Source organism: Trachymyrmex cornetzi, unplaced genomic scaffold, assembly GCF_001594075.2.
Source record: "Trachymyrmex cornetzi isolate Tcor2-1 unplaced genomic scaffold, Tcor1.1 scaffold205, whole genome shotgun sequence".
Taxonomy (NCBI): Eukaryota; Metazoa; Arthropoda; class Insecta; order Hymenoptera; family Formicidae; genus Trachymyrmex; species Trachymyrmex cornetzi.
Genome location: NW_017296691.1, coordinates 1,642,570 through 1,660,814, shown reverse-complemented (window position 1 = coordinate 1,660,814; position 18,245 = coordinate 1,642,570). Strand labels below are relative to the sequence as shown.

General features: G+C 40.2%; 1 protein-coding gene across 4 annotated transcripts in view; it reads left to right on the top strand.

Moving 5' to 3' along the window:
- Positions 1 to 18,040, top strand: part of LOC108759806 (Krueppel-like factor 6) — a 344,813-nt gene extending 326,773 nt beyond the window's left edge. For all 4 annotated transcript variants that reach the window (XM_018505442.1, XM_018505445.1, XM_018505444.1 and 1 more), the window contains 2 exons: positions 167 to 393; positions 16,968 to 18,040. In XM_018505442.1, the coding sequence (XP_018360944.1) occupies positions 167 to 393; positions 16,968 to 17,143 (403 nt within the window). In that variant the 3' untranslated portion in view covers positions 17,144 to 18,040. The remainder of the gene's footprint in view (positions 1 to 166; positions 394 to 16,967) is intronic.
- Positions 18,041 to 18,245: the final 205 nt, after the last annotated feature.

The window sequence follows — 18,245 nt, the reverse complement described above, 5'->3', positions numbered from 1 at the left end:
CGATCACGCTACTTGCTATTTCGCGCGCGTTAACTCGTCGAGGATGGTAAACCGTGACACGCACGGGATCCGTTTCACGGATGTCGCACCTCGACAGCGCGCAACGGACTAATTACAACGTGGTTAAAATACAGCCAATGAGAGGAAGCAAATCGTGTTTTTCCAGACTGATCTCCGTCACGGCGAACGGCTTCCCCGCGGTAGCCGGCACGCAACACGCGCACGCGGGCACAACTGCAACCACGACCACTGTGGCCAACAGGCACCACGCGAGGAGCAACGAGCACAGTCCGCCCGACACGAAACGCAGGATACACAAATGCCAATTCCCCGGGTGCAAGAAGGTGTACACCAAGAGCTCGCATCTAAAGGCCCATCAAAGGACGCATACGGGTGAGTTGATGCAGCTATGTCTACCTAGTAGTTGATTCGAGATCAATCTGTGTATGTGTGTGTGTATGTGTGTATATCGAGACTGTCGATAAATTAGTCAGTTCAAATTGCCACTGATGCGAGATAATCCGATAGACTGTCGCGACACGCCACGCGCGAATCCAAATAATCATAAGAGCGATGAAGCTGAACTATGATTACGACGAGTTATGTGTGTGCAGCAATGAATACGTGCGCGAGAAGCGTTCACGAGCACGTCCATGTGAGTTATAACAAATTTTTCAAATCACCATCGGACATTCTCGCTACGGCAACAACGGGAGTATAATTAATTACGAGGCTGAATTAAGGGTGCTTCGTTATTCGCATCGATGCGTTCGAGAGATGCCATCTAACGAAACAAAGCAGACAAATATAGCGCTTATTCGCGCGTATTCTCATGCATTTATCTCTGATAGAATCAGATTCGACCGACATCACATGTTTCTCTAATTGGCTATTGTCGTTTGGAAAACATTTTTCTGATCTTCGTACATATATATTCTTTCAAAAACAAAAGGGTACGTAATATACGACACGTAAATTGAACTCGTTTAGTGTGTTTCATTTAAATGTATCAATTTTGTTGTATTACGTTTGCTTTCTATTTCTATGTTTTTGCCTGGATTTTTACGTAGCTGAATAAACTTCATTATTTAAAACTTCTCTATTCTGCAATATTAGCAAAAGCACTTATTGTAATTAGAAAATACATTAATAAAATGCAATAATAAAATTTCTATAAATTTAAAATAACTTATCATCCGAACGGAAATGTCTGTAAAAATAAATTATGACTAAATAACTTTGTTAAAATATTACAATTTACGTCAACTATATTGCATTTAAAATCTGTTATGCCTGCTATGTTATATCAAGTAAGATAATTATAATCGGATTATTAGTATTTGATCTGTATAAACTAAATTACGAGACAAGCGTAATTATAATTCTTCGTCGATTAGAATTCTCTTGTGTTTCGATAAAACGAGTGAAATTTCCTTCCACCTTAAAGAATGGCAATATCCATCTTGCTACTTCCATGATCCATGTTGACGGTTCGCGTCACTGTCCGAAAGCGATATTGCCATGGTTCTTCGCATCCTCCTCCCTCCGATCCTTTTCGTGGTCGCTTGCGGTGAACGGTGGCAGGCAGAGAGATTGTAATTAACGAACTCTCCTGTTCCCTTTCGTCTTTCTCTCTTCTTCCAGTACGAGTGTACGATCCATCCTCATCCTCCTTCTCGGACCCTTTGCTGCTCTTTATCCACGGTTTTTGTCGCGTCACACTCAGGTCCTAGGGTTTCGCCAGTCGTACGTACGGTACCCTGCGGTACGTGCCCTCGTCTTTCTATGTATAGCTTAGGCATGGCCCTACACAGAGATGACGAGAGAGAGAGAGAGAGAGAGAGAGCGTGAACGGAGCGGAATGCAAGGGTGGTAATAAGGGACGGGTTGGCCGGGACGCCTCCATCCTGCAGCATGGCAGGTACGTCGGGATTGCTTCTCGCGGATCGTTAAGCAGAACTGCTAACTACGGGATTATGCATACTGCGGGACCCGTCCCGCAATTATGACTCTGTTATGAATTCGTCCTGACACAGGGATCCTCCTGTCGGCGGAACGGCTGCGCCAGACGACGGACTGCCGCGACATGTACGACGGCTCGCCGTAGGACGTTTATCTCGAGACATTTACGGAGAAAAAGGTGTAAAAGCGCACTGTGCCCTCGGGTATTGGTTCGCCCGTCTCTTTTCTCTTGCTCAGTCTGTACTTCACAATGTCACATGCGAGCATCGAATGTATCTGCTCCGGAACTGAAACGTTCCTCTGTCGCACAATGGTTTTCTTAAAAGATTCTTGTCTGTTTTATATCTTGTCTTTATAAAATGATCGAAGTGCCTTTGTAAGAAATTGAATAAGACGTATAGCTACATATCGTATAAAAGAAGTCAACTCTAGTCATTAAAGCATTTAACTACTACTAGTAATTAGTTTTTATTAAATGGCGATTCTTTAAGACTTTTTTAATTTTTATACATCTAATTTTCATTGAACAAAATTTCATCAAAAATTATAATTCGCTAATATTATAGCCATACAAAATTATGTAATCACTTTCATTAAAAAAATATATTAAATTGAGAAGAGAGAGAGAGAGAAATAAAAAAAATTAAGGATATACAGATTTCATGATTTTTCTTGAAATATGACGAAAGAAACAATTGTGCGACTACTTTCGTACTTATTGATTACATCCGCTGCATGAGGAGATTTCCGCCGCGATCTCGTCGAAAAAGTTCGGCGACACGCTCTCTCAGAGTTTGCCACCAGAAGAAAAACGACCGCATCGAGAAACTTCGAGAAGCGGAGCTTTTCGCGGGGATGGAAATGGCGGTAGACTTTGATCTCACTCGACGGAATCTAATTACCCTGCGGACAGGACTTCGCGGTAGCAAGACACGAAACGAAGCGAGTCGTCGATCGCGAGACGACAACGTGAAGGTTCGTTACGAATTCCATCGGCGAAGTTTCCCTTCAGAAGGCTTCTCGATATGTAGATATTCCGAGAAGGATCGGCGAAGATCTAGTCCCTTTGCTTAGTCTGATCTTATATTTGAAGACGAGAACGGCGACGACAGAAACGCGACATTCTCATCTACATCCATCGGATCACATTATTCTCGTAGAAGGCGGATTTAGGGCTGATTCTACAATGTGATCCGATTAAATGACTTAATCAACGTATTTGTTTGCTAATTTCTTTCGAGGCGATCAGACATCACTAAGTTCAGGTATGTCCGTCGATTTATCAAGACCTGATTTTTTGCACGCGAAGCTCGTTTAAAATGAACGATCTCAGCTGCGAGAGAAACCGTTGAAATATCTTGAATTTTGCTGGTTCAGCACCTCGCGATAATTTTACATTTTTTGTCTACGTTACGCATCGATGCAAAATGTAGTTTCTCGCCGGCCGTTTAAATCACACTATTCAGATCCGCAAGTTAATTAAAATGTTTAACGGATTTGGGCCTTCTGCAAAGAGGCTAATTTGAGCGGAGCGTAGCGTTTCGTGAATACTTCCGAAACGACCGTGATTTTTCACCGTCACTCACAGCGCAGACAGATTTGCGTAGAATTTATGTAATGCGCGATGAGAAGAAAGCCCTACGTAATTACGTTAATTATAAATCGTAAAGAGAAAAACCGGGGGAAGACTAGTTATGGGAATGATAATACCGAAAGAAAAATCCACGGATGAACTCTTTGTTCTGTCCTTATAGTATCTTGACGAGAATAAAACCGAACTAATTCTTCTTTTTCATCGTGCTTATCCTTCTCGCGTATTAGGTTCTTGTCCGAATGGGTCCTTTCTCGCTGTGGCAGCGTCGCAGGGCTCTCGTATCCGATTTTCCCACGGGTGTCAAGGAACTATCGATCGCCGTCCTGCAGCCTCACATCGGCTATGTACAGCGGCGAGAGAAAAGAGGGACGAAAGGATAGGAAGAGAGAGATTTCCAATTACAGGGACTTTCCGTTCTGGAATTCCATTCCGAACGTCATTGTTCTCGCGTCGCGCGCCGCGGACAGGACTTTGATCCTTCGACGATGCGAGATCGCTTCGTCCGGGACACTTAACAGTCCTTCACTTCATTCCGGAAAGTGGATAGTCAACATATATGAGAAAGAGCGATTTTATCCCTTCTTTGAGTTCACTCGACAATCGCTTGATTTTGTGCAGGAAATGAAACGATCAGCATTTTTCGGTAAAAGAGCTAAAAGAGAAAAATATTTATTCTGAACGGAAACCCCTATTAATACGCAATGTATGATCGCTTGATAAATTTATAGATACAAGTTTATTTAAATACTTATGCAATTAATGAGAAATTAGATAGTTTGATAAAATCTATTCTGAATATCATGCAGTGACTGCACCTTTTCTTATTGCATTATTAAGGATGTAGTTTCGTCTATAATATTTTTGACTGCGAATAACGCGAAAGACGAGAATGGGGATATAAATGACTCAAGGATGATAATACGTATTTCATGTATATATATATATTCATACACGATTGAAAACTTTGCTTTAACGGATCGAGGGATACGGGAGGAGGCAGTTGCGGTCGAAGGGGGTGGACTAGTCGAGATTACGGAGATCAAAGTAGGTCAGCCAAAGTATAATAATTTAACATGAGAGCGCTTTAGAGACGCACAGCTTTCCGCGATCTTAAATCAAACGAAGAATGGAACGAGCGGTGGCGCGGCTCCGAGAACTTATTTATCAACGTAACTCGCGACGATGAATCCACGCTGTCGAAAACAGTCTGCTTATATACATTACTTCTGCATTTCTCCTTAGACGTGTCGGTGTATCCGCGAACAATAGAACCTGAAGGTATCCAGCGTCGGGAGGGCGGTAGGGCGGTATAATCGAATTAACCATAAATCCAATGCATTTCCGCGCAAACGGATATCCGTGATTTATGCCTGGCGAATGGTCCGAAGCGCGAAAGAAACGAGCGGCGCAATCGCCCGGTTAAAACATTACAATGAAGCAAGAAATAAATTTGCAAAACGACAGAACGACTTTCTTAAGTTTCCAACGCTTGCGTGGAAAATATATCGCTTTCCTCTACGGTATCAATTGTATCACCATTTGTCGCCTTTCTCATTTTACTAATATTTGGATTACTTAAAATGTATTTATGTCACACAAAATACGCTGTTTCTTATGAAAATAATAAAAAGTATATGTTTGTTAAAAAAAGATTGATATATGAGATTGAATCTCAATCGATTCTATGTAAAATTTGCATATTCTTAGTAAAAATAAAGAGTTCTAATTATTGCTGCACAGAAAAATACATACTGTACGCATGTAATAATTACTTGTTTCAAGTATATTTTAAAAGTTTATGTATCCGCAAATCTATCATAAGTTCCTCACAAGCATTAAATTTATTCAAAATATATTCTGAATTCTAGTAAATCTAATACTTCAATCAAGATTATTAATTTTGAAAAATAAAATTGATCTGCTTATCGTATAAAGCCGCTTCTTTGATCAATTTTATAATATTCTTCAAAAGAAGATAAATCTTATTTTGAGTGCATAATAATGAATTCTAAAATTTGTAGTAAGTATATTTTAATTTTATTATCAAGAAAATATTCTTTGTTAAAGAGAACCATGAAAAGAAAAAAGTAAATTGAGTGATTACTTTTCTTAGCTACAAAATGATATTTTTTTTTATATGTTGTGTTATATTGACGTGCATATTCTTCCTCGGCCATGATGTTCCAATGCGATACACACATGCTCGTATGCGTACGATGCGTGCAGGACGATACTCTTAGCGTGTGATTTACGCGTCGGCGATATTTCGCATATAAACGAGCCTGTTATTTTTCGTCGCAGACATCGCGCCGATGCACGCAGGAACAACTGCGTCGCGACGGTGATTCGAAATTTGTCGGTACATTGATTCGAAGAGACGAGCGTTTGTGGGGGCTGCTGGTAAGCGGCACATCGTCGAACCCCCGTACTCCATTACTAAAAGTTTCTGGTCGCGGTGCATCGCGGTAATGCGATTCGTAAATAATGGCTCCAGAAACTGAACTCGGCGACACACCGTTCGCCTTCTTCTTCGTTGTCGTCGTCGTCGTCCTCCCGCGAGCCAAGTGCATCTGCGCGATTGAACACGTCTCCTCTTACGTTTAAACCGCAAGCTCAAAGTCTCAGCTGCATCTTCCAAGCTTCCCCTCTCCTACAAGAAACCGCAGGCGCCTGTGGTTGTGAGCGATCTTACCCTTTCCTCTTCTATATTTCGTCGATGTTAAATCTTAGATGTTACCAACGCCAACGTGGTGCTCCAATGCGATACACGACAGCCATCGATTTTCGCGACTGAAAAGTCGCAACCGGATCGCGATTACACTCCCAAGAGAGTTAGCTTCAGCTAAATTTAGGTCAGTAATTAATTCAGGGTTAATTACTCCGGAAAGTCGTCTATTTTATATTGGAGCACGTTTTATCGCGAACAAATGTTATGGGTGCATCGGAAGCTAATCGATTATTGCGTGTAATTCGAGTAGCGATAAAACGTTTCGCAATTCTTTGAAAAGCTTCGTTGTACGAAATCAGTAGAACCGGGTCGTTTTTTTAGAATTTATTTCTAGAAATTCGTGGTAGAAACGAAATGAAGTTCACGTGCAATGAATCGCACGTGCGCTGTAATAAAAGAATACCAATAGTAAACGTTTTATTGCAAACACGATGTAACATGCTTTTACGTTTCAATTTACGAAATATTTTAATGAAATTGGCAGGCTATTTGTAACGATATCGACGATGTGTGTGTAGATAGCTTTTAATTAGGTCCTAATAGCATTCCAATATTTGCATCGACAGGTCATTTTCTCGATTACTTACGTACTATTTACGCAAAAGTTTGCTTAATATACATATTGTAACACGTTTACCTCGAAGCGACTATGCGCGCATGTATCTGCAGCATACATCGATTCGCACCTCGGGCACTGTTCGAAACACATGATCGCAGCGAAGTTAGATCCGTCTGCCGCGACGGGGGTTGTGTACCGCAAACAATTGGAAACGTCGTCAAAGTTCTCGCTTCGGTTGACAGCGTAACCGCACTTCACAACACGCGAAATGCGAATCGTATCCGGCAGTTTCGCGACACGCGATGAAAATCTTTTATACATGCGTCACGAAGATGCGGTTTGAAAAGTGAGGCTATAAAGTAAGTTCCGCAAAATTTTCATGTGAAGTATGTATTCCTCGACACATTCGATATCTCTTTCTGCGTTATTTTTTGTTACGTTTTCGTGACATGATGCCAACCCTTCATTATTCACGTGGGGTGACACTTACACGGAAAGGATGGTTTTGCTGAAGATGACGGTTTATCTAACAGTTTAGATATAAATAAAGATCTGGAAATAATTTTTTAATGTTATATTATAGAAAATAATTTTATTGGCTTTTTAAAATAAAAATATAGAACGCTCAAATTGATTGCTAGAATGTCAAAACTTTTTGCAGCGTTGCTCATTATGCTTAAGATTTCTATGTAATTATTTTTATGAGACAAAATTATTTTCAGATCTGTATCTAATTTAATTAAATTTTTAGATGCTTTAACAAAGTCGTTCTTTCCGTACAGTCTTATTAAGTGCTATTTATACACATTATTATATTTAGTTCAAATTGTTTTACAATTTAAAAAAATTAGATTTATTTTCACCTAAAGAATGTGTAGAATATCAATCTTTATTTAATTGTAAATCATCAAAGAAAATAATAAAAAATAAAGTATAATATTGCGGTACCAGAAACACCTTATGAGAATAATTATGTTAAATATCACGTGAATAATGTAGAATTAATAATATAATAGTGAAAACTTCTTATAAATAAATTCAAAGAAAGAGTGACTGTGCAGATGAATATATATAAATCATATGCAAAATGATATTATTTTGATTCCTGTTCACGTCATTTAACATAACGGAAAACAATGAACAAGTTCGCTGAAAAACGCGTGATCGATCCTCGAGCGCGTGCAAGTTTTTTTATTCCTTTCACTTTACTGCGTCTTGTTTTGCGAACAACCGTACACCCATTTCCACGATGCGATACTTCCGGAAGAAATCTCTCATTTATCATTTCTACAACACCCGCTATCTCGTACCAGCAAGAAGAAGAACGTCGTTCACAAAATCCGTCTTTTCAAAACTGAGTATGAAGCGATATCGCGCTTCGTAAAATTTTCTCGGACCCCTATGCGATCCTCGAGACGAATCCCGGGCCATCCTCCCCGAAGTGGAATGTCGAAAATAATAAAATGCCATCCCTCCATCGTGCTGCAAGTAGGGGTAACTGCGCTGTTTTCCGCGGACCCTTTCTTACGTCGGGAACGTCTAGCCGGTCGTCCCTCGAACGATCTATCACGCGGTCCTGTAGGATGGTCTCTGATATATTAAACGCTCTCACAACAAGAAACTTCTTCCTGCCAAGTATTTTTGGATGTAAACCAGAATTTGGTACTCTAATCGCAGAGAAGTTCACTGGGTATCTCTCTCTTTCTCCCCGGTAACAAATTAACCGCATGCATCCCTTTAAAACGGAACGACGCGTCTTTATAGCGCAATACAATATTTTTCACAAAATTTGATATTATCAAATTTGCTTTGTTTGCCATTCAAGCGGGTACCTTCGCGATTACATTCGATCGAATTTTCGCAAATGCGTCGAACGCGCTCTGCGCTATTAGATATCGAAAGATTCGCGCGTGGAACGCCTTTGAATATGCAAGAGAACGCTGCGCTATCAGAAAATCTCATCTCCTTCGCCGGCGGGGGCAATGAAAATCTTTTTGTGAATAAAGTACAAGCGTATCTCCTCCTTTATAGCGCACAATATTTCTTGAAAAGAAAACCTTCTCTTTCTTATTCCCCCTGTTTTTCATTCAGACTACAGGGGGTTGGTTTCTAGCCTTGTCTTGTCTCTTGCGAAAAAAAAAAGAGGGGGGGGAGGGGGGAACCGTGCTCCACCGAAATTCGGTATGCGAAAAAGAAACGGGTGCAATACGTCTCGTAATTTGATACGCGTCACTACGAGGAATTCCTCAGATTGCACGCGAAACGCGAGGTGCATAAAAGCGACTAATGTAAAGTACGAGTACTATGCTGGCGGTGCTAGAAAATCGTATCTCTCTTCCCAGGGGGCATGAAGCAAAATCTTTTTGTAAAAGAGATACCTTGCATTTCCTCTTTTATAGCGTACGATATTTCTCCGAAGAAAGCGTACCTCTTTCTTACTAGCTCGCGGTGACGACCGTCTCTTTCTAAAAAGATAAGTTTTCAACGTATTTCTCCCTAAAACTAGAATTCGAGAACAGAAAATGGAGAATTTATTCGTTCAAAGTCGTTGCCTATTTGTAAGATCGATAAAACACAAAAAGTACGTTGACGTCGCGTAGGAAGAAATATATTAAACTGTACGAAACAAACTTATTTCATACTAAATTCTAGAAAGAAACAACAGAAGTACGCAATATGTCGTGATTGTAACTTTGCAGTTCATTTCTACTTATCAGTTCGGTACAGAGAGCCAATATCGTAAAGAGTCAACTTTCTGCAATCATTGGTTTTACCACGTTTTACGTTTACGTATTCCCGATACGTATTCATTCTGTTGCCAAGTTATTTCGCGGTGTCGAAATTCGGTACGTTTCTATCCATATAGTAAGTAGAAGTTTCTACGCGGCGTCGATTCAAGCAGAAATAGATCGATCGACGGTCGTCGATCGCTCGGCGAAGTTCGTTTGCGAGTAACGAAACGTCCGCGTCAATTTCCCGGCGAAGTTGCTGGCGGAGATAAGTATCGCGGAGAAAGTAACGTTCGCCGCGACTTGGTGAGTTTTCCAGGAACCACCACGAGGAAAAATCTCGAGTCGACCGTCCCTCGAGCGATCCGTCACGTGGGCGCTCGCGATGGCCTCCGGTATTAGACGCGCGCTATTCGCCGAAACGTTTTCGCGCAAAATGTCCTCTGGATGTAAAAGGCGGACTCAGGGGCGGAATCCTCGCCCATAAATTCCGGTTGTCCTATCCCTCGGCGACATGACGGAAGGTACCCTATACATCCTCGCCGGCGGCGGACTTAATAAAATGCAAAGACGACGAGCACACGTTGCCAGGACGGACTGACATATCGACGCAATACCAACCCGCCACCCGGATCCCCGCCGGTGTAACGTCGTCGTCCTTGGCAGAGGGAGGACGTAGAAAAATCGCCCTTCCGCCGGAAAGGACGCTCCGGCATACCGTATAAGGCGCGACGACGCTAACTTCGTTATTCACGAGCACGCGAGCGTGCCGCGTTTTTAGACTTAGGACGATTCGGTATTCCAACTCGTTTACATGCAAAGGTAAAAGCCGATATTTTTGCGTGTTTCCTGACGGCCTTTTTCTCTACGAGATAATGTTTATTGGGACAAGAACAGAAGGGTGAACGTGCCCGGCATGATAATTTAAGTATCGCACTTTAAACATTCTTATGCGCGCTTGAAAATTATTTACTCTTCCCGAGGTAGTTCAAAGGAAATTTTTGAATATTAAACCAGATTTCATTTAATCAGCTTAATGTATTATATACTGTAAATTTATAATTAATAAAATTTACATTGTTATCTCGATTCAGGCCAAGTGTTCTATGAATAAAAAAGCAGTGACGTAAATTTACATTATGAAACTGACGAAATGGAAAGTAAAGAGCCACATTGTTACTTCGATATCTCGACAATCATTATTAACTGAAGTGTCAAGGCCGCAATAAAAATAACCATTAAGAACCAAGGATGAACTGTCATTTGCAGCTTTTCATACAAATGGGAAAGAGCAGGATGAAAAAGAATGCGTTGGGAATGCGTTTTAATGGAGAGAAGTCTGCTTGTTTACTGCTCTATTACGAAATGGCGAGGCATTGTCGACAATAGACGGGTTATTATGCGATAATAAAACGAGGATTACCAGAACATGCATTGTTCTCTACGCAATAATATTGCTTACATCGCATGCAGGATCCATTTATCAAAACGAAGTAAAATGACCTCTTTAAGGGCTCATAATTGCATTATATTCCGTTTCGATTTTTGATACATCTTATCGATCGCGAAGCTGCTGATGATATTATATGATATTCATGGTAAACAATGTCTAATATGTTATGCATTTCGCGCGAAGTATAAACTAATCGCATTAGTTTCGCAGTGTTTATGTATAACACAGCATGCAAACGGCTGAAATCATTAATGCGTCTAAATCTGTTATATGCTAGCGTAAATTAATGACTTAATGTTTAACGCTGTATGAGAATGTACGTCGACAAAGCTGGCTATGGCAAAATGGCTACTATAATAATACTATTTAATAATACTATAATAATACTATTAACAATAATTATTTTTCAATCATTTTTTTTCACAATTTGTTTATTTTAAACATTAAAACATTTATTTTAATTAAAACCTTTATTTCAATTTGAAAACTGATTAATTTAAAATTAATTTTTCATCTTTTTTTTGAAAACGTAGATAATTATTCGAAAGTCACTTATCGTTTTATTTTATAGAAAATACTCGATGTACGATTATTTTTCTAACTGAACCAGATAATTTAATATAAACGACTGTTTGTATCTAAAAGATGTCTGATGATGATAGGTCCGAAAGATTAAACATTAAACACAAAGGCACGAACTAATACTACATTCAACGCGTGATTTACACATCCATCGTAGGAAACAATTTCCGTAAATTTAGCTCTAGCTATCGATGTAACGAAAGATGGAAGAGAGACAGTAAATGCATCCTGATGTACGCTTAAAAACATCTACAGAGACACAGGCGAGGATGCGAGCGTGTTTTCCATACGTGGACGTCGTTTAGCAACATTCGTTGTCGACGCGCGCGAAGGGTACGAGAAGGTGGGACGGGACGAGAGGGTTTAACGCGTTAAGCCATCTTGTTTAATATGGCTTTATTACGTAGGTGGTAACGAACCGCCGGGAGGCCATTATGCAGCGATAAAATGCGCAATGCCCGTTGCACGTACATGTCGTTTCGCGTGTATTCCAACCCGCGCCGTGATATGCCCATGCGCGTCGAACGGACCAGACGGGGCACGCGTTCGCGATAAACGCCTGCGGTCGTGTAAAGCGTTACAGCATGGTCGCCATGGCTACGCAAAATTTAATTCGTCCGTGAAATCGAACATTACGTGCGCACATAGCCGCGCACAGGATTTTTGCAAAAATTGTGTTACCTCCGCGAGCGCCAACGTACCGTAGCTCGCATTCGCATTTGTTCTCTCGCGATTTCCGATGGTTTCTCGAACGAAGCAATCATCTCCTCATTTTATATTGTACGGGAGCTGCGATGACAGACCTCATTGGAAAATACGGCAAGATGACGTGTGTGTGTACACCGAAAAAAAAAAAAGATTAGCTGCTGCAGCAAATTTGATGGTAAATATGGTGTAGCATTTTAAAATTTGCTATAGCGGTCAATTGTTGGTTACTGCAGTCAATTTTAAAATGCTATGCTATATTTACCATCTAATTTGCTGCAACAGCCAATCTTTTCTTTCAGTGTATATATATAATAATTGCTAAATTTTCCTTATTTATCCGAATATGTTGTATAATAAGGTAAATATTCTGTACGCAAGTTGTGGCGTGAATTCAACGGATTGATAATTTCGATCATACTTTTTTTCGTGTCGACATCTTGTGAAACTTTATGGCCGAGAGACGAGTATTCTCTCCTCGTCGCGGCGATCCAACAGTGAAGTCAACGACAATTTTTCTTCTCGCCCGCTATAGGCTAGTTGTAATACATGCGCCACCAGCACCTTCCATACCATCGCGGTTACCTTATTTATCCTTATCTTCCTCGGAATTTCCTTCCGACGCGAGTCCGCAATTCCCGCCCTCGCGGGGGGGCCCAGGCACATTCGTGTCACCATTTCTCTAGCTGGCTGCGGAGGACAACAAGCGGCAAGGGGAACGGATGGTATCCGGGGGTTGCTTTTCTCGAAACGCGAAGGGCAAAAGCGTGAGATGGATGAACGGTGTGAGGTACGTCAAGTACGTGTGCCGTATTTTCCGCAGAGTCGCGGCCTCGTAGAATGTCGGGTGTCGTTGGCGGAGGCGCCGGAAACAGCCAGTCGAGGGTGAGTGCAGGTGGTAACGGGGGGGAGGGGCGAAGGGGTGGACGGATTTGGTTATGCGTCGCCACGTCCCGGCTGGATTTGTCGTCGTCACCTCCTGCTAGGGATGAGAGACTCGGTGTAGAAGAGGGGTTCTCGCCAGTACCCCCTCGGTACAACTTTGAAAGAGACCGAAACGCGGTGTAAATTTTTTCCCTTCATCCCTCTTCTTCGGACGTAGAACGTCGTTCGAAAAAACGTCAGTTGCACCAGTCATTGTGACTGTGTTATCGAAAGCCGAGTTTCGAGAAATTATCCTTTATACAGATACATGTATTTTTAAATGCTTTGCGCCAATCTCGCAAAATATGACGAAACTTACGATATTTATATACATCTAGAATATAAATCTACAATAAATCTGTTGTATTGCGATTCATAGGACTGCAGTAAGTCTACAAAAAAAATCTGAAGATGCTTTTCTTATCTTTCTTTAGAATTTAATATCGGTTACATAATGAATCCTCTCGAGCCAAAATATGTAACATAGTTACTGTGTGTATGACACTGGGTCTGTAAGATCCAAATAATTAATATTAACTAAAAGGCAGTAATTTTATTAGTATATTTTAATAAGTTAACATCGAATTTTTTAGATGCAGATAATCATGCAGCATGCACAAAACTTGCAAATTTGCACAAATATACAAATATATATAATGTGCACAAATAAATTGCACTTTTAGAATGCTCTTTCAACAAGACAAATTTCTATTTTGATGTTACTTTCCAATCTGCTTTCTAAAAAAATATTAAATTGCATAAAAAATAATTTATTAATAACAACATGCCAAATGTACAGATGTAATACAAAGAAAATTGAATTATTTGGCATTTTCGAGAAAGAGATTTGAGTCGGTTCATTGGACTTATCATCAGCTCTGAAGGGTTAATAATTAAAGAGTTATTAATTTTTTTGCAGGAATATATATTAGTGAATCCCTGGTAGAAATTTCATGCATTTTTTGAGCAGTTACTAAACAGTTACATTAACTTCTGTCTAGTAACTGAGAAAGAAAACTACTTAGAATCCCAATCAGGATGTAACTTTATTTGCAATTGCTGCATACAAAAGTTGCGTAAAATTTGAATTCATTTACTGAATAGAAACACAACAAATAATGGATATTAAATTGATTGATAAGCAAGCCAACTGCTTGTGAAATTGACAGAATAAAACTATCAAGTTCTTGTCCATTTCCTACTCAGTATTGGCACAATTAATGAGAATACAGTAATATTAGATAGTAACTGGATAGGTCTCTAGGAAAACTGCATACATTTCTACCAGGGATATTATCATGATATTTCGGATTACATAATTTAGTGTATTTTTCTGTCAAAAATTGATCCGGGCGCGACGCGTGGAAAATATCTTCGTCAACACTGACTAAAATCACGATGCAATCTGTTACATCTACTTTTTCAGACGCAGCGCGTTACACGGATGAGAAAACACTACATTTAAATTACAACCGTACCTTTTGCGCAAACTCGCAAACAGACATGGCAATCTAAAAACAGCACTTTGTGGAGTCGAGGATTCCGCCTCTTTTTCGGATTTATGAGAACCGCGGGAGGGCATGCGACGTGTTAAACGTTTCTCTTCGGGGTTTTATACACACATTTGTATTACTTTTATCTCGACGGCGGTGTTGTGAAATATACTCGCGCATCAGTTTCTAGATGCAGTCGGATATGCCCGACAAATTTCGTGCCTTGACAAAAATAATAGAAGATCGTATTTCAGTGCGAGCTCAAAGTACTTTACAACGAACGTATCTAGATCGTGACAAGAGACATGTCTGCACGGACGCTCCGAAAGTTTAAATCAGGAAGACAAAGCCCTTGCTTGTAACCTTTTTACGCGAGCCATAATTTTTTATTATTCTTTGAGAGATTTATTCAACAAGATAATCTGCTATTTCGCTTATTAGTTAAATACAGATATTTTACATACATATTCTCTCGAATTTTCTCGAGGTTCATATTTCGAGATTCATCATAAATAGGGCAGAATTAATTTGTGATACTCTTCAACTAATCTGCGAAAATATTGGACAACCGATTGTGAACCAAGAATATCATAATCCAATGAAGAATTAAATGGCAGAGAACAGTACATGATTCTGTATTAGGACATACATAAAAGGATAGAAATCGTTTGTTATTGTGAGATCGATGAGTCGCGATACGTTGACTTGGGTGGCGCGACGCCAGCTACCCTTTATCTATCGGGTCACGATTTACCAGCTAATATAGGGCTTGCAGTAGTTTCTACAGCCTCTGATTCAACCTCTCCCATCCCTATCTCAACCCGCTTCTCTTTCCGAGCTGCGAAACTCCCTCGGCTTGTTAATCTCACTAACATCGCGCCACAGGTGGTGACCTCGTATTGTCTCTTCTCCGCCGTGGCCTCATCAACGTCAGCCGCCTTCCATATTACCGAATAGATTATTTACGGACTTAATAACACATAGTCTCTCCTTCCGCCTGACGAGCAGTTCCGTCTCAGCGTACAGTCGCATATGTGTTTTCCACGGCCGGTCCTTAATATTTCTCTCATGTGTCGCAAATCAGCGGCGCTGGACGGGCGGCGGCATCGTGCGGATTTTTCAGGGTTGTATAGGTTTTTAAATCAGATTCAATCGCCGCGCGAATCCCACAGGATTACCTCGGATTTGCGACACAGGGATTTGTATCGTGTCGCCATCCAACGTGTGGTTGCTATTGTGCCGATAGTTGGACACGAATCCCGTCGTCGACGTTTCGTCGCAGTTAACGACGATTAGATACTACTCATTGTCTTTGATAGTCTGTTTAGAGGGATAATAACGTTCAATCCTCGTATCATCGCGCGGAAATCTATTGAATCGCTTTGCAGTAAGCTTATGCCTATCGCGATACGTTTACTGTCCTATGATCAAGGAAGCCCCTACGGTGCCTGGATCATAACATTGAACGAACGAGCTTTCTCAAGTAGGAGACTATGTGGTTCCGCTTATCTCTATACAAACGGGCATTACCCAGCGTTATGTTCTGCGCAAACTGTCGATTGACAATGGCAGTTTACCGAAACTAGGCATACGTGATTTATAGCAAGTTTAGTAATATTTAGAACTATGTCTGTTAATTTATATCTCGAAATCAAAAGAAATATTAAAAAGAAAATGTACTTATTGTTTGTTACCTACTTACATACAATCTGTTATAAATCTATAAATTAAAAGTGATGAAGGATATTTGCAGATTTTATATAAATTTGTAAAATTTTTATTTTTATTAATTTCTTGAAAACAAAAATTTATTTTATTTTGACAAATCTGTAGTGTTTTTTAAACATACGATTAAACATTAAACAATAAATGAAAAAACGAGCAATAAGAGCCTAAATTTGCAGTAATTGGAGTGATTATATCAACATATATTTGTCAGTAAAAAATATCACAACGCCAAGCATCCTTAGCGACAGATTCACAATGTCAAAGCAGATATATATATATACTATTAAACATAAAATTATTATTAAATTTTATAATGCTTACAGATCTTATTGAAAATCGTGTCTGTTTACTGCTAATTTATTATAAACATTAAAATATATCTCTTAGACGTTAAAACATATCAATTAGAATGTTATAGTGGCTTATCGAAATCGTTTGCGAGAATAATTACTTGAAGAATTAAGTGCCCTACTAAATTCTCTAACGTGGCTTTACTTTTTTCTGTTTCAGGGGAGAAACCGTACAAGTGTAGTTGGGAGGGCTGCGAATGGCGATTCGCGCGTTCGGATGAATTGACGCGCCATTACCGCAAGCACACCGGCGCGAAGCCGTTCAAGTGCCGGCATTGCGACCGATGCTTCTCCCGCAGCGACCATCTAGCTCTCCACATGAAGAGACACGTGTAATCAATCGTCTCCGCGAGCGGTTTCAGCCGCGCGTCACACTCCGCGGTTAGGGCCGTCGAGACCTCTTCCTCGTAAAGATCGCGGAGATCTTCGATATTTGCACGCGATCTAACATTTTCCGAGGTCACCTAGTAATATGCTGCAGGTAGAAAGCGATCGATTATCGAACGCCTAAGCTTGATGAACAATCATCAAGAGAGAGATCTACGAAAGTAGCTGTATTAGGTATTCGAGATTTGCCAGATTCCATCATTGACAAAAAGAATCAATTTTCGAGGAACACTTGAGGAGATCGATGATCAGCGAAACGCCGTTTGGAGACAATCGAAGATCGAGTTTATATCTAAAACAATCCAGAGAACAATTCGAAAGAAGGCTTGACGAGCCGATGATGTATTATAAAGTAACACTTCATTGGAGTCCAAAGAATCACGTGTATAACGTGTGTTTCCTCCAAGTGTCCTGATGCGTAAGATCAGGAGGGAAAAATATAATTGACACTTGTCCTCTTTAAGAGCCAAAGGGATCGCACGAAACAAATCATCGACTCCGCTAATTCGCGCGAATTTGAGGAGACGGAAACATCCATGGTCAGCAGTGATCCAGAAGAGAAATTGCAGTCAATGTAATATAGGGAGGGGACCTCCGAGGAAATTGCCGAGCAAAAAAGTCGCCCGGGAAGTCTCGCACGAGAGACGTCAATCACTGCCAATTCGTTACATTCTAAGATCAGCGCTACCGTCGAAGATTTCAAGCTGCGACTTTAGCAACCGGAGGTCTTCGAGAAGCGAGAAGCTGACTGAAGAAAGCCTAAAGTTTTCATCCTCAATGGCGCGCGGCACGGGCGGATGTTCATTTGCGATAAAAGAAGAAGAGAATTGTAATGTTAAATAAAAGACACGCTCCTACTATATATAGTAATATGTATATAATGTATAATATCTATTATATAATATAATGTAAGTATATAATATACTTGTAATATATAATATTATATAATATATAGATATACTTATAATATAATATGTAGATATACTTATATATACATATATTGCTATATATATACCATAGAACAAACCTCTATCTTTTTCAAAACGATCGA